The 22,392-nt window shown below is 45.2% G+C and overlaps 1 protein-coding gene across 1 annotated transcript in view; it reads right to left on the bottom strand.

Annotated features, from left to right (window-relative positions):
* LOC144124121 (lysosomal cholesterol signaling protein-like) overlaps positions 1-20,990 on the bottom strand; it is a 96,600-nt gene extending 75,610 nt beyond the window's left edge. The window contains exons 1-5 of the mRNA XM_077656783.1: positions 20,851-20,990; positions 12,231-12,551; positions 6,069-6,074; positions 5,857-5,897; positions 3,293-3,474 (exon numbers count right to left, since the gene is read on the bottom strand). Coding sequence (XP_077512909.1) covers positions 3,293-3,474; positions 5,857-5,897; positions 6,069-6,074; positions 12,231-12,551; positions 20,851-20,975 — 675 coding nt within the window. The 5' untranslated portion in view covers positions 20,976-20,990. The remainder of the gene's footprint in view (positions 1-3,292; positions 3,475-5,856; positions 5,898-6,068; positions 6,075-12,230; positions 12,552-20,850) is intronic.
* Between the last annotated feature and the right edge of the window lie 1,402 nt (positions 20,991-22,392).

The following is a 22,392-nucleotide window of genomic DNA, read 5'->3' as shown; positions in this document are numbered from 1 at the left end:
CTCGACGAAGCGCGACCGTGCCACAGATTTGGGGTGTTGTTCATTCCTTTCACTTTCCGCTCTCTTGTCTACCATCCCCGCAAGACCACATATCGCCATCCTTCTTTTACCGCCTTATCCATTCTCGTTCTTTCTGCGGGTCTGTCCACGTGGTGGACAAAAGCAGTTCATGCTTTTTTTTTCTTTGTTCCAGTACTGCAGGGCACACGTCTACGCTCTCCTGTACATTTATCTTGCCTCACTCCCTTTCGCATGGAAGCTTCTGTGTTCTCTTTCAGCTTTCCTCTGAAATAGCCAACCTTTCTCGGAGCGGCAAACATCGTCTCTTTCATTACGTGTCCCTCCCAGGGATAGACGAAAAACTATCAGGTTGCCCCTATACGACAAACAACAAAGTCCGATCGCAGAACGGGAGCACGGGTATACATCCGGATCAAACAGAAACAAACAAAAAACAAAGATAGGAAACAAAAGAAGAGACACAAAGGAGGGAAGACTCGATCTCCGAGCGCCCAAGTTCGGCAAACAATGTGGAAAGTAATACGGCCGCAAAGCGGTGTAACTTTAGATGGACACACGTGTTTACATTGAGGACACAATGTGAACAGCAGCGAGGAAAGAAAAGGAAAAAAAAAAGAAAGGAGGGTAGAAAACTGCAGTGATTGTTCACGTCCCAGGACAGTGCTTCTGTACTGTAGCCCCGGAAGGCAGACGTGCAAGAAAGGGCAAACGGTGGGTCGTTTGACGTATAGGCGGAAAGACGAGGGACTGTAAAGTTCACACAGGGATGATTCAAAATCGCAACACATTTAGAGATAAACAAGCAAGTAATCTTGCGCTGCTATGCACCGACAGGGTATGGTGCGTTCAGCTGGGAGGCCCCGAATGCCGCGTCAGGGGAGACGACATGCAGTAATGCAATGACGGACGTGCCTGACTTGCTCGCTTTGGTTGCGGTGGAGAGTTCCGCATGGACTGACCCTTTCGATAGAAGTTCCGCTCCTTTCCGGCTTTCAGGAGCCAAAACGTCTACGCAAGGTTAGTGCTGTCTCCGATGGAAGCTTTTTAGAGATTGAGTTGAAAGCAAAGCTGTAAATTGCGACTGCCACTTTCGGTTTCCTTCACAAACTCTGTGACATGCAGATTCCCGAGAGGAGCTTCCCTCACTCTAATCGTGTAGACCGTTTTTCTCGAACAAATAACTCATACACAGCCAAATTTCAAAAATTGATTAAGCTTGAGGAAGTTTAATAACTTTGCTACTTATTTTATGGTTGAATTTAGGAATTTAACAAAATAACAAAGCCAGAATATATGAAGCGCACAGATCTGCGCATCGTATATCTCCTTCGATCAATTGTTTAGCCCTGTAATTCCACGTGAAAAACGTCCCCAAGCATTAATGTCTTTCTTTTACGTTATCGCAAAAAGCAAAGCAAATATAAAGAATAGGGGGCGCGACGAGAGAACAAGCGCTGTGCTGGCTTCAATAACTGTAATGTACGAATTTGTTTAAAAGGCAGGTCTCATCGCACGCTCGTCATAAACTTGTTGCTTTTGTGCTTAATTTCGTTTAATCCTGCTAAAGGCTCCGCAAAAGTCCGAACGCATGCGAAGCTGAAAACGTTGTTGGAAACAAGAGACGTCGCTCGTTTCACAGGCCCTCATGCTTGTCGTCTATGACGACAAAAAAAGCTGTATCTACCAAGATTTTGCAGCGATCCTGTGTACGTAGGAATAAAAGAGAATCGTGTTTCGCACGTGGTGAACATAACCTAATGCCTGAATTAATAAACCGACGCACGTCTTTATTGTAGTGTTTCTCAATATAATTCGCAGATGAGGCAGAAGATTCAGCAAAGACAAAGAAACACGTTTTGCACTCAGCTTAACGCCTCAGCTTCTTCGCGCAGCGAACAGCCAGAAAAGTGCGCAATACGTGACCCGTTTCAACCTATGACGTCATACTCGAAAGGTTTTAGACTGTGTTTAAGTTCTGCTGACAACACTTAATTATCTGCAGTGAAATAAGACCTCAACGTGACGTCATATATTTAAGCCTGTTGTAAGCGAACAAAATATGCGTGACGAAATAAGTGACCCTGGCTGTTGTTTTCCCCCGCGTTAGTCCTGAAACGCTCGAGAATTGGTTGAAGACTGGAAGAGCGTCCTAAGCGCCTCACCCTGCGCCCTCAGTTCATTTTTATTCCGAAGCACGCCTGTTGTTTTGCGCTTATTGTTTTCAACTTAAGCAACAAAATCAGTTTTCGAGAATTCGCCCGCCTTGCAGAGTGCTGCGTGAAATGTCTCATTTAAACTTTTTGTCTCTTCTGTTGTAGGGGTCACATTGAAAAGATTATAATTTGAAAGCACTTAGGTCTAGGTCACCGCGCTTGCACTGCCACTGGCCATTTTTCCACAAGGTTAGCGCGATCGTTGTGCATGTCTTGTTTTAATGGCATGCGTTGTCAATAGCAATTATTGTGTGCACTGGTGGAGTAAGCAATACAGGAAGTGCATAATAAAATATTTTTCTTGACTTACGCCCTCTTGTGTAACTTTTCTTTGGGAAAACTACTGCCCCAAAACCAGGGCTGCTTCTGCAGCGTTTAAAAGGAAATGTTAATCTCGGTAAATAGGGAGCGCTTTTTGACTCCAGTAGATAGTTATTCAGAACCGGCCTATGGAAAATGCCGGAAATGACTGAAATGACGCATATTACTGCTGAATAGCTTCAGGTCTAATTGAGAAAAACCCAAGCATACTTGGCACATATCTGTGGGATCCTCCATATTTTCTTCTTGAGGCAACAGCGCAAAAGACGGGGGACGAAAGAGAGAAGAACATTCAAGAGGGATGACGACTTACGACATGAAGAAAAAAAAAGAAGATTGTGCGTCAGCAAGCCCTTTATCCGTCTGCATGATGAGAACTCCTGTTCCTTGACATACCACGTAGTTACATCTTTGTTATGTTTGGTTGAGTGATTGTTTGCGGCGCCCTCGCTTATTTATTCGCCCTAGTTTCCTATGAATGAACTTCGGTTTTAAGTAAGTGCTATGTCCCTCCCTCCTTCGTCCCCGTCTTTCGCTCCGTTCCCTCAGTAATGCATAACCAACTCGCCCGTTCAGAAAGCTAATTAAACTGCATATTTCGTTAAGCGCGAAAATTTTGTATGAGCTGCACTAGTTATTTTTTAGTTCCCTTTGTTCAAAGCTCGTTTGTGCACTTTGTAGTGCGCTTGCGCATAGGTCTCTACAGTTAACATATAGTTAGCATATAGTTAGCTCACCTTAAAAACAGCCCACAGCGCTGCTTGGTCACCTCGCTGACAACGGGCTGCCTCTGTGGCTTCATATCGACCGGGGGCCCGGACATGCCGCTGTGAAAGCCGAGGTCCTTGCACTTCGGCCAAGAAGAAGCCGACCGGATTGAGAACCACCAGAGACAGCGGCGCCACCAGGTACAGGTAGCCTGGCCAAGTCTGGGTGGCTCTGGCCGAACACAGACTCCACTGCAAATACCGGAGCCGCATTCGCATAAACTGCACTACGCATACCCACACACGAGGCACAATGTAGAGACGCTGCGTGTGCAATGTGTAGGATATAAACAGCAACTTAGTGCTCCAGCAAGAAGCAACAGAGCCACAATGAAAATTGATCACCAAGCTGCCAGATCGAGGCAGAGCGGATATTACCGTCTTGAGCGAACAAGTAATGGTTTATTTAATTCATAACTGAAAGCGTAAAGCAGAAGCTACACAAAATCATGAAATTATCCATATATTGCAGAATGTGTTTATTCTGTACCTTATTCAGCCAAACCAATTTGTCGTTTTCTGCTTTATTGTAACGTTTCAGCAACCAAAGTCTTGCGACCCGCACAGTTTACTTTCGACGCCCATGGCAAGTCGAGGAGCGACGGCTACTCCGAAAGCATCTTCAGGGACCAACAAAGAAAGCGCGAACAGAGAGTGTCGTTCCTTGTGTTAATAGACATTTCTCGAAATTTTAAAGAAGGCATTGATTAGACAGATAGAGAAATGAGACCAATCTTGTCACGGAAGCAAAAAAAAAGACCAGAAGACCATCAAGGTAAAATGACCACAGAGCTTGGTAAGACGAGCGGCTGAAAGGCTGAACGGCCGTTTACCTCAGCTTCCTCGCCTCAGGGAGACGGGCACTCGAGAACAGCGCAAAGAGGAAGAATGCACCGTGTCAATATATACACACCGGATGACCTGCAAATATTATTACACAAGAACTGGAGCAACGTCAAGCACTACGCTCTCACGCTTGTGAACCTCGCCATACAATCAGCAGAAAACATCCAAACGGGACTAAATTGCTTGTCCTTCAGCGCACACCCATAAGGAGGTTTTGCCTACTCTATTCATATCAAATATTCTACTTACTCCCCTACACAAGAGAAGTATTTAGGAGTACAAGGGGAAAGGAGGCGGGGGGGGGGGGGAATTTACTGCCCACAGAAATGTAACATAGACATGGGGCCATGTTTATGCATCCTTATTCAGGCTCAATCTTGCAGCCGTGCCAGCGGTGGAAACAGACAGGGAGCTACATGGCCAGCCGGCGACCCAGCTTGACAAATTGCGCTGCTCTCACGTGACCCTGCGTCGCGGGTTGTTTTTGCCGTGGATAGCAAAGTTGGGATGGAGGGCGGATTCCTCCTGGAGGGTGGCGGTGCGGCATTACACAACAGACGGAAACGTGTTGACAATACGAGGGTACTAATGCTAAAGCATCAAAACTAAGCAACGTCATTTATAAACTGATACCTGTTTTAAAACGTTATAACAGATGCGCGTTGTCTTGTCAGACGCACGTCCTCCAGCATCTAGGCGCTCAATCAGGTGGATGTCGCTGCGATTCGGACAAGCTTCTCGTGCAGTACGGCATACCTCCACGCACGCTACATTTGCTCGTAAATGTTGCCGTGAAAGCTATAGACACCCTGGACAGTTCTACATGGAAGGCCGTTCTCAAAAGATGTGGTGATCGAACTGTGTGCCATGGCAGCCGACGGTGCCACCGACACCACCAGCAGCTTCCGCGGAGTCCGCAAGCGCCGCTTATGTTCTTAAACTCGGTGTGGTCCCTAACCTGCATTACACCGCATAGAACAAGGATTATTGTGTTGAAAGCATCAGCGAGGCACTGCATCGGCGACATCTTCGCCTGCCTTGAAGTGGATATTCCAACGATGCTTCTTCATCTTAGGAAATAACCGACAGCGTGGGGTCCGGGTTGTAATCTGAGGCAGAGCATCTCGCAACTGCAGCTTCACCAGCACTGCGTCTGCCTCCTAAATTACCTTGAACCAAATGTTGTTGCCCTGAATGGTGGCACCTTTCTGCAAACACACTTTCGCAGGTCTGCACAAAATTTCTGCAATGTCTGCATGTAGGGCAATCAGCTGAAAACTGGACTGTGCTCCAGCGGGACACAATCACCGTACTAAAAGATGTTCACCAGTTTGCATCTTGTCTTAAACTCCTTCAAATGAGAGGACCTCGTGTGTTTTTACTCTGTGGACTCTCGTTTATTCGATGTATTGGAACAATGAGCCCATGATCCATCTTCGGTGATAGTACTCCGAAAAAAATTAGTCTGCCTAGGTTTTATAAAGAACCGAATTTCGCTGGTACATGCGCAGTCCGGTTTGTAATACATTTTCGTTTGAAGAGCGACCAACCCAGAACACAATTTTCTTGGCCCAATTTGATAAGCCCAAGACGCTACTCACAATTGCGAGTAATACACTAGCGATGTCTATGGTTAGTCCCTGCTTGATCCAACGTTCTCAACAGGGTACTTCGTCAACCTCTGCCACTGCTAGCTGGAATATATTCAGGGGATCTAGAGGCACGACGCCTACAGCAGCACTTGTCTTTAATGGTCTGCCAGCATTTGCAGTCCGCACCAACCGCCACATTTATTTTTTCATAGTTCTAAGATCAATGCAGACTTCTTCATAAGCGTCATCTATTCGTCAGTGGGTTCGACTGGTGACGCACCTAATACAGTGAGGATTTCGATAAAGACACGCTGCTGTTACCATGTGTTAAAGAAGTTCACCATTCTTTCTCGACTAATGCTGCGACGTCAGTGATGCTACAATTACAAGAAAGCGTCATCAGATAGAGGAAATTTGGACGTTTAATTTAAAACAACGTATGTCAAACATCAGCAGTAAGGGAAGGAAAATGAGAGGCTCGTTATGGAATACATGACGGAAGCCAACAACCACTGAAGCCAAGAAGCATAGGGAATTTTTTTTGGTGTTGATCAATGGGATATAATAGTATTAATTGTCTTATAATTGATTGCAAAGCAAAAGAAAAAACAACCACATATCGCCGGTGCGATACGAAATCATGGCCTCCGAATTTCACTTCCGGTGCTCTACCAAAGGACAGGTTGGTACCGGACGCGAAATTCGGAGGTCGTGTATTTGTTTCCCACCGGCGACATGTGGCTGCTTTTTGTTTGCTTTGCAATCAATTATAAGTCAATTAAAACTATTAATCTTCCACTGATCAACACCACAAATTTTTTTTAAAAATCCCTTCTGCTTTTTGGTCTCGGAGGCTGTTTGCTTCTGTCATGCCCTTCAATTTTCTTAGTTATTAGAAATTTTACAGGCTAACGGGAAAAACTCATTGATCAAGCTTCATAATGACTAGGCTTGTGTCGTACTGTCAATGCGATATGCGGCACGATGGTTTGTACAGAATCAACAACAATGTCGCGTACTTTACGGAAAGAGAAAGACATACGTAGGAATGTTGCTATAGATAGCTACAGCATTCTATAAAGCTCATATAATATCAGATACCCATACACAAATTCACTCGAACTAAATACGAAACCATCGTCAGCTGAGTGTTACACCCATCAACTATCCACTCCCGCATGCTAATAATACTTGGTGTTGGCAAGGAAACTTGATAAATGTATAAATGCTGATGCACTTCAACTAAATGCTAATAAGCGATTTCGGCAACAGTCTCTGATAGCCAGGCTTATTTTTTCCATTAACGCATTAGCGGATGTCCGGCGTCAGCTGTAATGAGCTTCAAATATATCAGTTATTAATCCAACGCGCCCGCGTTTGATTTTTTTTTACATCTACTTTTCCTTGGCTGGCTTCGCGGAAAGAATGCAACAACCCGCCCGGGTTATAGCCATTAATGAACCCCCCCCCCCCCACCTCCCACCTTCCCTTCCGCCAGTCTAGATGCTAAAGATTAGTGATATGGGTGCGTAGGACAGCCTCCGACATCAATCGTGTATCGCCCACGTTACAGGAAATCCCATGCACACGTGGATGCCGGCGCTGCCCACACACTTCCTGTTATAAAATATGAATTCTTGAAAGAGCACAATTGCGTTTGATCCAACCACTCACTGCGTAGGCCGTGCGTGGTACGTACCCGCAATTCCTGTTCCCTCCCTCTTTTCACCCCTCCATCCCGGCACTCACATACACACTTGGGACGAAAAATGAAAGGAGATTGTTGAGCTGCGCTGTCAGTTGATGGAATGAGCGAAAGTTACATTGTGTTTGTTTGTTTTACCTTCATTCACAACGAAGCAAACAACCGGAAAAGGAGATATCAAGGGCATTGGAGTAGTATAACGAAGGGAAAGGTGTGGTAGCGCGGCAACCTTAACCGCGTCGCGACTGAGAGAAGGAAAGGTTGAAGACAGGCAAGAAGCCAGAACGAGTCATCGCAGTGGAGAGTTCCGGATTCCTTTAGACCACCTGGGGTCCCTTATAGTTCACCGTCATCGCACAGAACACAGGCGCAGTTTGCGTTGCACCTCCAGCGAAACGTGGCGACCTCGTGCTCATAAACCCAACGCTATAGTTCAGCTCCAGTGCAGAAAGCATGGTAAGGAAAAGGATTTCGAGACAGAATTTTGTCATCACACCGAATTCATCGTTGCTGCGGTTGTAGCAGTCGTCTGGATGGTTAACGAGAACAGAAAACTGGGCAAGTTGGAATGGATTCATCTTTAAGCAGCGCGAAACACAGAACGTAGTGGAAGAAACAAGAGACAACATTCTCACCAACATAGCCCTCGTATTGTCTCTTGTTTCTTCCACTACGTCCTGTTTTTCGCGCTGCTTAAAGATAAATGTGGATGGTGGTCGCACCAGTGATAACACTGATACGACGTGAAGGTGAAGGATGAACGTCTTGTAAGTTCATGCAATGAGCTTGTACTTTGACGAAATACAGAATGGCCAAAGCAGCCAGCACTGAGACCTCACGAGCAATATCCAAGTCGGATGAGCAAACCAAGGGCGCAGAGAACGCAGAAAAGAAAACTGAGTTGTTCGGGAGGAGGCCCTAGACGGGGCTGCCACAGCTGACTTCGGTAGTCGCAAAAAATGCAAGTAACATATTTCGTGTATTGCGGTAAAAATAAGCCCCAGAACAAGTGTGTGTGTGTGTGTGTGCGTGTGCTTGTAGGTACATGCGTGCGCGCACGTGTTTGTCGACACGTGCGTGCGTGTTTGTGGTTTGCGAAATAAGGGCATGGTGTCTTAGGAATTGGAACTAGGACTGGCAAATTGGGGACCGAAAAAGGTCGCTCATTCTTGGCGGCTTGGCAACGGAGCGGAAATGAAGTAAAACAAGTCATCTGCAGAAAAGGCAAGAATACAGCGAATGAGACTGCAACCTTTACTTGGCATCCGCGATGCGACCAAAATGTAGAGAATGCGACAGAGGCAATTTCCTCCGAGCGGCAAACTGTTCCCCTATGCATTGTTTTCCTCAAGAAAATGTAATAAATGAGGTTTGTCTAGAAGAAGTTCCTGAAACATTGAGGTTCCATCTATAGCATAACCTCCCACAGTAAATACAGACACTAGTTTACTGATCTGCTGTCCCTCTTTTGTGCTCATTTTTTCGTTGTACGAGTATGTGCCGGGTAAGCAGATGCTCCCTAAAATTTTCTCCCAGCAGTGAACAAAAACATCACAAACATTTCGCGGATGCCCGAATAGCTTTCAGTGAGTATTCAAGTTAAATTATTTAAAGAGGGTGCTGTGTTCCAGAGCATTCCAAGTTTGTGTACATATTATAAAGTTATATCGCTCGAAGCAACGTCTGTGTACTACAGGTTGGGCTGCAACGCATTACTAAAATGTTAGCGCAGTTGCTGCAACTGCGATAAGTATGTTTGAAAATAATCACAAAGAGAACACTCGGAAGAGTTATTCCAAAGTAATATTAATAATTATTATTTTATCTGCACCATGAATTTCTGTTGCCGGGCGGCCCGCAGAAAAGCCTGCCAGTCCGGCAGCCTGACACATCTGAAAGGTCCTGCACTGGCATCTTTCCATAGTACTCAAAACAAAAGCGCATCAATATACATAAATAAATCGCACTCACAGAAGATTCTGGCATGCAAGAATAGGTGATAAAGAAAACATTATTACACTGAAATTCCAAGTTACATTTCTACGGAGTTCATAGTCACACCTGTAAAGCATTTAACTAACATAGATAATTCGTCTATGCAACAGTATAGCTTGGTCCAAATTTTAGTGGAATCCCCCATGGTGAAGTAATTTGTATTAAAGCAGCAACAACTCCTTGCCGTCCACCCAAGCCATATTGCTACAAAATAAAGTTTTACAGCTTCCACAAAAACTTCGTATTTGAAGAAAAATACGTCTTCGTTCGGGACTCGAACTCCGAAACACCGCCTCACTAGGACAGTCACTGTACCAACCGAGCCAAGCGGGACGGCTAGCATATGGTAGGTCGAGAGCGAATTGAACAACTATCCTATAGCTTCGCTCACAATAAGGCAGTAAAGAAAATAAACAATTTCCTCAAAAAGTTGCTACAGAAGGCCCGGAAATAGCCCTGGAAGGCCAATATAATTATCCGAAACGGTGGCGATTTTCTTGTCTAATCTCTTTTTCCTAGGCACTAAAGTTGCGAAGTTCTGTGAAAGCGTGTTCACAGGCCCGTTATTTCTATTTTCCGGCGTATTTAACAATCCTAGTAGCCGGCTTTTAACATTTATAACCGGTATGAAGTTTTGCACATCCCTATTGCATATTTTTTTTTCAATTTTTAGCATGTTAGGCATGTTAAGCATGTTTCGCATGTTAAGTGATAGAACTCCTCTTTAAAGACGACTTTTTACCTATAGCTAATACTGCCGCCATGGTGACTTAGCGGTTACAGTACTCGGCTGCTCGCCCGAAAAACGCGGATTCGAGCCCGGCTGCGGCGGTCTCATTTCTATGGAGGGGAAAGGCTAGAGGCCCCCGTTTCCTGTGCGGTGTCAGTGCATGTTAAAGAACCCCACGTGGTCTAAATTATCAGTAGCCCTCCACTACGGAATCACTCATACACACTAAACAATTTCTCACCATTAAGGGTGTAAATCAGCTGTCCCCAGACGAGCACCCTTTTCCAATTGTTCGGTGCTAAAAAAGGGTGCAGAGATCAGCACCCTAAAGGAAGGGTGCACTTAATGATACTTTAGAGGATGTAATGGTTGCACCCTCATTAAAGGGTACTGTTTTTCCATGACATCTCTACAAATGCATGTTGGAAGGGTGCTCCACATTGATCCACCCATGAAGCAAAAGCCTTGGACTGACGCGGGCCCTCTAACCTTTCGTGTTGTGTACCCTTCCTGAAGAGTGCTGATCTCCGCACCCTTTTTAGCACCCAAAAGGGTGTTCGTCTGGGGACAGCTGATTCGCACCCTTAAGGGTGAGAATTTGTTTAGTGTGTAGCCTGAATCGCTTTGGACGTTAATCCACATACAACCAACAACCAATCTTGTCAATACTGCTTTGCTCAGGCTATGAACATAATTCTTTGTACTAGGTACATGCTATTCGTGAAAAATGGAATTCGGAAAGATAATGTATGGCACAGCTTTAGAAAAACTGTTTTCGCAGGAAATAGCCTGCGTGCAAACTTTGTTTCGTAGAAAATCCCCGGTGAAGAAACCTAGGTGGGCCCCCTAGGTCACGCGACCTTGTGACGTCATCACAACCTGCCCACAGGATTGTGACCAAACTGCGCACAGAGGCAGGTGGCAGATAAATAAACGATTGATCGCGAGAGATTGCTTGGCAAGAGCAACCTGGGCCGCACAAGCCCCGCCGGTGGCAGCACCTGCCATCGCAGGGCAGTGGCCTATAGCTCAACCGCTTCACTACTGCGCCAAGAGTGGTATGATGACTCCCACCGGATCTATTAATATAAAGTCAAGAATGGACAATTCTGTATATATGGGCATTAATACATTAATCGTTTAATTTACTTAAACACGCTTTCAACCTCCTTCAGTCGAGTTTAAGAATCAGTGAGTCATTTCAGTGAAATTTTAAGCTGCGGTGGACAGTTTTGCCTTTTTTTTTTTCAAAATAAGGTTTTGGAGGTGAACAAGGAATGAAATAGCAAACCGTAGCTAATTAATACCGTTTGGTGTTTGACACATTGTAGCCTGAGTTGATATGGCCCCATTTACGTCCAACTAGAGCTAACACTGCTGCCGTAGAATGTCAGCGCCTCTACACAAAGCTTGTCAAACCAGACCGACAAACAGCAAGACATACCGCATTGCTATGTCGCCGCCAGTCACGGAAACCAAGTCCCCCTATTGTTGAATAAAAAGTTAAGGATGGCCCAATATGCGTGGTTTGGTGTCCCTAACCTGCATCTGGGCTATGCGAGACGCCGTAATGGAGGGCCCCGCATTAGCTTAAACCACCTAGGGCACTTTAATACTCGATTACATCCTAGAACACCAAGGCGGCATTGCATTTCTCCTCCTTAGAAATGGAGCCGCCGCGACCGGGATAAAAATTAAACTGATAGCTTTCTAGCTTCATAACGGCCGGATGACGTTGTAGAAGTATAAAAGAGAGCATCACGTGGCTACGAGGAGGTTGTACTGGCGGTATACTTCCTGTTAATCCGCAAGCCAACCAATCAAACTTGAAAATAAAAAGAAGCAAAGGCATTCCTATCAGAAATAATGTTTTTCGCATGTTTTCAAACACCCCATAAGCTGCATTTACAACCTGCGCATCAATTCCATAGATTAAAACATAAAAACGGCTACAGCGAACTATATGGAGGCAGGGAGACACAGCAGAGCCCATTGATGAAGCGAATAGCGTTCACCTTCGTCACTGCACTGCAGCGGCACTCACCGAGAGGGAAGGCGATGCCGAAGTCGTTCACTTGCGTGACGAAGATGGCGTAGAGGCCCGCGGTGGCCAGGCGCCCTCCTGCTGCGCGGCCAGGGAGGCGTCGCGCAGAGGACAGGGCGCAGGTGGCGGCCGCGACCAGCGCGAACAGGGCAGCCTTGCCTAGCAGCAGGGAGGCCACTAGGCGCCACTCGATGGTGCGCAGCCTCAGCTGGCTCAGGTTGAGGAAGAGCAGCGCCGACAGGCACACGTGCGACGCCAGCAGGTCCAGGGCGCGCACCTCACGACCCTTGACCAGGCGGCACTTGCCGAAGACGAACCTGTTGTGGCGGAGCGTGACGATCGTTTCTTTGGGGTTTTAATGCGCAAGCATTACTTGCCTCATGCGTGGCGTGTACAGAAAGCGTCCACACACTTTCTGTCCACAAAGGAGCGCCGCGCAAGTTGCAGCCAATGGGAGGAAGCGCGGGTAATCTTGGGTAGTAACTGGGTTAATCTTGCGTAAGTTCGGAGGAGCGCCCCGCAAGCTGCATCCAATGAGAGGAAGCTGGGGTAAGTTCGGTGCAGCACCACGCAAGCTGCGCGCGAGGTTACTCGAGAACAGCAACATGGGTCGCACATTTCCTACCGGTGGCTGTGACAGAAATAGCCACCTGGCAATGCAGTAACACATCGCTCAATCGCTGCGCCACTGCGCTGGTAGTGGTATGAGGACTCGCCGACATCTCGGTATGAATCTTAATTAGAGAATGATCAATTTTGCATATACGGGCCATTAACGCATGGCGCTGCTTCGAATGGTGTGCGATTCAATGGCCAAGACGAACTAAGTTACACAAACGCACAGAACACCACATACAAATATACGCACCACTGGAAACAGCAGTGGGGCACAATGCTTTCACATTCATAGCACGTAAGGAAACTTAAGTGTAAGTGTCCCTGTAGTTTTTGTTTTATTCTTTAGTTGCAGTTGAAACAGCGAAGAAAAGGAGGCATATTTTTTTATTCGGTGATATCTGGACCTTCGTGTAGGTAAAGATGGATCCGAGCTTGACCTTTAAAGGATCCAGAGTAGCCGTACAAGAATCCGTCACTGACTCTAGGGTTGGGCGTGGCTGTCCAGTGACGGTGACTGCAAGTCATTCGACGTGTTAACTGCGATTTTTCCAGGAGTCCTGAAAGAGCTGGTCGCACTCTTTGTGTTTTCCTTCCTCCATTTACGAATGTACACAAACAGCAAACCATAGCTCCTTCTTTGCTTCTCCTCGAAAACAGGCCTCTGGATGCGGCCTACAAGAAGGCTCCTTAGTCAGAGCCTCGAAATACCTAACGGACCATATGTGCTTAATTTTGTAATAAGGAAGCAATTACACACTGGCATTCACCAAGCGCAGTCATACGGCTACGGAGGATAGCTATACAGCTTCCACGAAAACTTCGTAGTTAAAGAAAAATTTGTCCTGGTCCGGGGTTCAAACCGGGGACCACGGCTTCACCGGAGCAGTCGCTCTACCAACTGAGCTAACGGCTAGCATCAAGAAGAAAGAAGCAATTAATAAACAGAAAATAATGCATTCCCCTCTGTAAGCAGATATCGCTGAATCTCCCGTTATACATTCGTATCCGCCCCGTAAGTTTTTTTTATGCCAGCTGGTTAACGTCGGATCAGAAGCCTCATTTCGGCTAGTTGGTCAATGGTGACATTGAATGTGCGACGTGAAACCCACAGCGACACGCAGCATGAGCGGTACAAAGTAGGAGTTCTCGGTTTCACCACACTACGACGCAAACACCATTCGACCCGGAAAATATTCTCTCATGTAGCGGTCATTCTAACAAAGGCAACAGTATTGAGCAGCTACCGGTCGTCCAATGGTCCTGTGGCCGTTCTGCACTTTAACTCCTGACAAAAACCGGGAAAGTCGGCAAGGCTGTGAAATATCTGCGAGACTGTGCGAACCGTTCGCAATCTGGCGAACAAGCAATCAGTGCCCGAAAAGAGCACGGACTTCAAGATAGGCTTAGAAACGACGCTTTGCACCCATTTCACAAATAAACGCTGAAAATAACTCGCATTTAGAAAAACGCAGCCATTGATCCCAGCATCAGTGTATAAACGCAGACCCTTTTAACGGAAAGCCCACCACTCATAGCCACGGCACACAAATGCAGCATGTCTTCTGCTAACTCAGCGGTGATAATGGGCGGGATAGAAAGCAACACGCCAGGGGATGAACCAAATGAGCTGCCTCTCAGGGCACATGACATAGTGCACACAGTGGACATAGTGGACATAGACATTGTGGACATGGACATAGTGAACATGGGCATAGTGGAGATGGACATAGTGGAGATGGACATAGTGGGCATGGACATAGTGGAAATTGTCATAGTGTGCAACTCATGCCTTCCGTCTTCCCTTCATCAGGAAAGCAATTAGGCTAAAATCGTCCGGCAACTTATTTTAGCATCATAGCCAATCTCTAAAACATTTTGCTCCTCGCGTTGCGCCTTTGGTTTTCCCGACTTCGGTTTTGTGTACAAGGCAGATCAACATTTAAAGGTTTTGCCTGTGCTCTGTAGATATAAATTCCTCAAAAGTACCTGTTTTTTCTTGCATCCTGTTGTTTTCAACACAAGGTATATGTCACTTCTTTTCAAAAAACTACATCCTCCTCGCCCCGTCATTCATATCTCTATTACGAACCCGGACTAAAAGAGTTTCAAATCAAGTTTTCCAACACTGTCATCATGACCATGACAAAATTGTTTTGCTTTTATTAAAACCTAATCAAGAGCTTTGTGTTCGTCATTTCATGAGGTGTGATATGCATAAGTGAGGTACAGTGTTAAAAAAAGGCAGTAAAAAGGAAGTAGCTACTGCTGTTACAACCTTTTCTTGACTGTTATTACCTTCTTACTGCCTCGTTACTACCTCATAGGTAGCGAGGGTAGTCAGTTTTATATGTAACACACTTCAGGTAGTGTCCGTTACTTCCTCGAATCGAAAATGTTCTATAGCATACTTGACCAGAATATTCGAGTACTGATAAGAACAGCACTTGAAACAGCATTGCTGCCTGACAGCATTGCTGCCTGCCTGAGAGCAATTTTCGCCCTCTCCCAGAACTTCCTCATATTTTGTGGTTGGGAACAACCGTGCGTTAAGTACACGCGGTTCAGCACTTTTAATGCCACTAAAAGCGCAGTTTTAGCCTTCATGCATTTGCTTTAAGGCTGACCAGAGCCTGTTACAAAACCACAGGGCACAAAAGTCACCCTGGTTTGGTCTAAAATGTAATACTTCAATAAAAATGCAACCAGCATACCCGAGCGACATCTGTTTCGTATATTGTGTGTTTCGTATATTAGGCTATCTTTTCTTAGGTTCGATGCCTGCTGCGGTAGCCTACGCAGGCTACTTACAAAGCACTAGTCTGCACTGGCCACCGCAGTTCCTTGCTGTACATAAACGTGCGAAGTAAATACCATGTGAAAAAAATAAAAATCCGAAATCGCCTAGTGACAAGTATGCTCTGTTCCTAATCCGAAGGTCGTGAGTGCAAAACCTGGTATTTTCACCTTTGTGTATTTCACCTTCCTTTCTTATAAAAATGTGGGATTAGTGATGTAGAAAGCTGTACCACCCGAAATTAACCTTGCAATCACACTTTAAGCTCTTTTTTTTTTCAAACGACTGCTTCTGCTTGTGCACAAACTGTAGCTTCCCTTTCCTTTGGGATGAAGAGAGAAACTTTTCGTATTTAGCCCCGAAAGGAGCGAATGATTATGGTGTAAGAAATTGGCCTCGAATGACTACTTAAAGTGTGTGAGAAATATTATTAGAGGAATTTCCCCTCACTAATTTCTATAGGTACTAAATGTTGCTAAAGATTGTTCCTGTTACTACCTTCCACAGGTGGAAAATGGTGCTGCCTACCACTTACAACCTGCAGTTACTATCTCGGTAGTAGCATATTTTACAAGTACTTACATATTTTACAAGTACTTAATGCCCTCATGATTAGTTACGGGGACTACTTTTTAAGAGTGTATGTGACCGGCAATCATATTGGTTGTAAGCATGCTACAGTTCTCTAGAGCGACCTCTTCTGTCGGTTAAGCTTAGCACGGACCACAGCGCGCACGTCCAGTTCGTTGCCTGCGCGTCTTGGGGACGGAGAACGATTGCACGCGTCTGCACTTCACTGGAGACACCAACGCAACGATAACTTCGAGTTTAGCAAGTCGCCACACACATATGCTTAATATGTGCGCAGGTGGTGTGGGCAAAGGGCCTGCGGCAGACGATGAATATCATACCCAGCAATTCTGGGCAAAAGCATTTTAAGACCGTTAGCTCTTACTCATCACGTTTCTCGATTTCTTAGTTTCTGCTACCACCTCACTTCGGCGTGAAATTTTCAGTTCGAGGAATTCAATATGGTGGCCCCCATAGTAAATCGATATAGCAGACCAATTTTTGATTGATTGGTGATGCCATTAGTATATCGAATTGGTGATTTATTGGTGAGGTCACTGATTTTGTGACTTCAACATTAACTAGCCACGTGACTATGTTTAATCGCTTATAACTCAGTACTTAATGAGGTAATCATAAAACTAATTAGATATTTGGAATCATCTTGATGAGTACAACACGCTGGACAGCAATAATAACTAACGAAGTTAATATTTATTTGTGGTTAGGCTTAAATTTAATTGCTTATAATTAATTAACCGATGTCGTCATGATCTATCTAATGGCATATTTGAAACGGGCTTGATGAGTACATCATGTTAGACATCAAAATCGCCTAATTAAGATAATATTTAGTTATGGTTAGGCTTAACATGGCGGCCGTGACGTCAGCCTAATCGCGTGGTAATACATCGCATGGACGATAGGTTGCGCAACCAAACAGCCAACGCTCATTACTTCAACGTCTTCCAGACGGTGGCGGCATATTTTCTTTAATGGAAAACCATTTATGAACGCAATTTTTTCATATAATGTACGATTTCACTATAACGATCATCATATCTGCAGATCGCCCGACGGCAGTCTTGAATTTGTTTTTCTATTAATATTTTTGCTGTCGTCAAAAGCGTTTCTCATTGGTTGTCTATGGGAGACTTAACTGTTCAATGCGACCGATGGAAACACTCTAAAAGAAAGATTTTGCAACATATCAGAAGAATAGACCACTACCTTCAATATTATCGTAAAAGTATCTTAGAATTTTCCAACTGTCACAATGTTTGTCCGAAATTGCTGGACATGCGAATGGCGTAGCCTTGTTGTTGAAGCCCACCCACTGCATGCATATTTCATGAGTCCAAACACTGAACTCACACGATCACAAGCGCATTCATGGGCCCACAAGCGCACAAACACGTCTGCTGCGTTCGGCTGTCAGATTTTCTCCCCCAGTAACACCCACACACCAAACAGATGCGGGGAAGCACAAAGGTGCCCTTCAAGCATGTCCGCTTTATAGCGAATAGCAACGGAAAATACATCGCGTACTTGCTGCATATTTCAAAAGGCATAATCGTGAGAACTTTAGAAATTCGACAGGTGTCCTTTCCTTCGTTTTTTTTTTCATTTTAGCCCCTCGAAACTGTCGAGCACGCTGAGCAAAAGCCGGCCGACAGGGTTAATAATGGCTTGTATCCACCGCACGTCGTGATATGATTATACCTTCTTTATTTACTCTCGATTTTCTGGTTTATAAACTCCCGTCCAGAGCAAAAGGGTGAAAGGAGGACAGCCGCACACCGACATCAAGTGAAGTACGTTGAGTTTTCGGACAAAAAGAAGCCGCATTCGAATGCCCTGCCCACTTGTGCGAGCTACGCACGCCTTCTGGAGCACCCGTATTTGCGTAAGCCGGGCCGCGTGCTTACTCGTTTCGCCTTATATTATTCCCGTCGCCTTTCGAACACTGCCCGTGCAAACCGCGAGAATATTCATCTGGGCGTTTTCTTGCGTTTATTTGTGCCCGCAGCATCTTCGTCTGCCCGTAAAAGCAAAAGGCTACGCAGGTCTGAAAGGAAGCCGAACCAAATCTCTGTCTTGAATTTCTAACACAATTCCTTCAACTCTGAAACACGTGGTTTCGAAACGCTTTCTTTTTTCTGACTTGTAAAAGACTGTCAATAAAAGCCCATTGAAATCCAGTTCACTGTAAACGAAAATTCTTGAGCGACGGCTTGTCTGTTCCGGCACTTTTCCGAACGCTTACAAGTGCCACTAAAGCTGGCGCCGATCAAACTGGACTTCAGGCGACTTCCAAGAAGAGGCGACCGCAGAGAGGGGCTCGGACAACCGCTCCACATGTAAATTGAAAAATTGCATAGAGAAGCCTAGGAACAAGATATACTGGGGTCCCTGCACATGTATTCACTAGCTGGAGTACGTAGCAGCTGCCGTGTGTGTCCTCAACTGCTGCCGCTGTCTCTTTTTAACAAAGTTGATGTAGAGCAAGGTAAACGCACTGCATCTTGAATTCACCTATTAATGCAGACCGAACCCGAAAGCTGATGAAATAGGTGCACAGAAATTAAAAGATATAGATGGAAGGAAGTACTCCCACATGGAAGTACGCGCATGCGAGTATGCGCTACACCGTTCGAGCCGCTTACTAAGACGTGTGTTCTTGTATAATTCGTAAGAAGGAGGAAGTTATGAAAAAAATTACTAAGTATTAACGCCGTTAAACCGAGCATAACGTGCGAAAGCACATGGCCTCGAATTCGCTTGACTCTTGCCTAGACATTGCCTTACGTTGTCCTCCAAGATAATTATTTGGAAACAGGTGACCTTCCCCTAGCCGCACGGTATCCAAGTCATTTCATCTCAAAGGTCAAAGGTCAAGGGTCAAAGGTCGAGTCTTCAGAGACCCATCGCCCTTTTCAGCATTGCGAGTGCAGTGTGCTTTCGCGCTAAAAAGCGCGATCAATCGCAACTTTGACTGGACACCTCAACCGCGACATGAGGGAGAAGTTCCAGTGGTGAGCAAGGGAAGGGGAGATAGAAATGTGGCGACATACATGCATGGTCTAAGACGTGCGCAAGTAGGTTCAGCAAGACTCATTCGTCACTGAAGGAGTGAGAGATACATAAGTGCGGATGATGGAAGCGTATTCAAGTTGGGACCGGACAATTTATGCATAGGCTAGAAGTTTTGTTGGATGGTTAGCTTGATACAAATTACGCTTCAGGAAACCTAACGTATTAGCGGCCTTGTTAATAATGTACTTAATATGAGCATTCCAAGTGAGGTCCGAAGATAAATGAACTCTTAGATATGTAGTGGATGATACATGTTGAATGGCATTGCCTCTAATGAAGTACTTATGAAGTACAACCTGTTTCTTTTCAGTAAATGTTAGTACTTTCGTTTTGTCGATATTTATTTGCATTTTCCACTTTGTGCACCAAACATAAGTATGAATTTAAATTTTCTTAATCGGTAATGTGGTTTAAAAAATCTAATGTCAAAAATAAGCATTTTAAACCTTGTTGCTTTGGCTTTCCCGCATTACCTAATTACAAAATGGCGTCGCATGAAATACACTAACTGCGTCCGTAAAAAGTGTGACACATTACATTTTATAAGTAAACAATGCAAAAAAAGCCAACTCGACGAGCTTTCAAATGCGTATTTTTGATGTTGAATGTCTCGAATCACATTTCCGATCCAGAAAATTCAAAAAGCAGCTCACTTTCGATGTTGACGTCTATCGGTTTCGCAAGATAATCTTGCCCCTAAAATAAAAATTTTAGTTTATTAGTTTTTTAGTTAATCTTTGTCTAATTACTGCACCATATGAGGGACGTAATGCCCACCCTGCTGTACAGTCTAGCTCTACAGACCGCACCGATGTATCTCTCACAGTTTATAAAATAACACTTTCGAAGGTTAAACAAAATTACCCTGCTTACAGTCCACCGAAAGACAGTGGCATGTCCCAGGGACCGGTCACTTGTTACTGATGTCTGGTCAGTGCTGGGGCCCACTACCGATTAAAGACAAATGACGCAAATGCAGTAATGGATATAAGAGCGGCGACAAGCAAAAGAATTCGTCAAGTTACATTAAAATGACTGGAACACCACGAATTCATTGTGCCACCGCATCTAAACGAGACTTCACTTTTTCGGTACAGCATCGGCAGAACAGCCAAGCTGTATTTCCATAACTCCATCAATAAAATCCGCTATCAGTGTTCATCACCTGTAGAACGCGCAGGAACGGCTTTTGTTCTTTAACGCATGCCCGTTAAACGTAAGAGCCTTTTCGAAAGCTCCCAAGCAACGCGGTCTTTCCTTTCCCCTAGCATCATCAGCGCTGCCAATTTTTCGAGAGAGAGAACTTTCCTCTGCACTCTTTCAGAACTTTGAAGTGCCAGCATGCATTTAGAGCCCAAAACTAGACCTAGTGGTCTCAGATTTTTTCAAAGTGCCACGCATGCAGACCAAACCGGCAACGAATGGACTGAGCAGGCATCAGTTATTAATTACTTTTTGGGCGTGGTCGAGAGGAAGGGGAGGAAAATATTCAGCAGGCAGAAACGTCGACAGCGGCTACTCCTGGAAGGCGTACTCACCCCAGTAAGACGACAACGAAGCACTTGACCAGCGTCCACGAAAAAGCCACGAGCTGAACTTTGAGGGAGCATGAGGCCGGCGTTTGAGGTCCAGCCGGAGCGACGACCTCGGATGCGTCCCACATTGCGGCAACGATGGCTTGGGGCTGTAAAATGTAATAGGAAGCTTGTGAACACAGCTATAATTGTACCTCTAGACATTTGGATACGCTGGCTCCAAAAAAAAAGAGTGTTAACAGTCCGTCGGGCGTTCCAGAAATAATGTTCTGGTTGCTTTTCATCTTATGACATCAAGAGTGCGAAATAAAGGACATAGACTCCCAACCAAAGGACCTAATAGTATTCTACAAGTAATGCGTTCCTCTAGTCCTTCGGGACGTAATATTTTTGTAGCGTTGATCTCGTCCTGAGACGCACGACTGCGTAGTATTTTCGGCCTAACCAGTAACAAAGATAATTTCGCCTCTATTTCTCTCCCTCTTTTATTTTCTTTTTTTGCATGTCTCTGTACTCAACAATAAAAGCCGGCACGTTCCTTTGCAGCTACATTGCTAGCTATGGCAGCACCTGTGCAGTTTTTCTCATAGAAATATAAATGCTTTTATTCAACCACGAAATAGCGCCATTAGACGAACAGTCGCACTTGACTGTAAAGGTGAAGGAAATTCCACCACCAATTCATACGTCGCTGCCCTGACACTATTGCAGCGGCAGCTCGCTAGGCAAGGCCAGGAATGAAATTCGATTATGGGCTGCTCCTTTGACAGCACTGACACCGAGGTGTGTGAAGCGCAGAGCAAGGCGGCTTATATATTGTTTTATTATCCTGGTGGGCCACCTTTTTAAAGTTACTCCATTGCTTATTGCAAGGTGAGAACTGCTTAGGCGTTTCACAGGACTACCTGCAACGTTCAAATTCGAAGGTTTGCTCGAAATTAAAACTTGTCAAGTAGCAAAAAATGCACAGAATTAGGAAATTACAAGCCATACATAAACATCCTGCCTTGATCCAAAAACAGGTTGTCGTGCCTGTGCGTCGGTGCATAAAAGGACGCGCGCAATAAACGTTAGTTACGGAAGTGTTATGAAATCGTGATGACGCTTACGAAAAGATTTGCCATGATTACCATTCTTTTCGTTCTCGATAAACGATTTCGATAAACTGGTACACTGCGTCATACAAATCCTGCAGTGCGCACATACTTCCTGCTCGGAATTAATCATGCCCTTAACCACAAGCTATTTGAGTTTGAACACAGAGAGGGTGCGTTAGTCACATACTGCTGTGGGTGGTCAACGATCCGAAAGGAGTCGGTGCCGAATCGATATTCAAAACGTTTATCTCATCGAACATCCTATTTCTATACACACGTCGCTTCTGCAGCCCGAAGGGAACCTAATTCACGACAACATTTTAATCTGCTTCGAGAAAGGACGCACAGTGCCACACCGGTGTGTCATTCTGGCCAGTTCCCGAGACCACAATCAGGTTCGCGTGCGCACAGAAGGACCACAGACGAGAGATACTGTTGGTGAAGATGA

The sequence above is a fragment of the Amblyomma americanum genome, chromosome 3 (genome assembly GCF_052857255.1).
Source record: "Amblyomma americanum isolate KBUSLIRL-KWMA chromosome 3, ASM5285725v1, whole genome shotgun sequence".
NCBI classification, from domain to species: Eukaryota; Metazoa; Arthropoda; class Arachnida; order Ixodida; family Ixodidae; genus Amblyomma; species Amblyomma americanum.
This window is presented reverse-complemented; position numbering and strand designations above follow the sequence as displayed.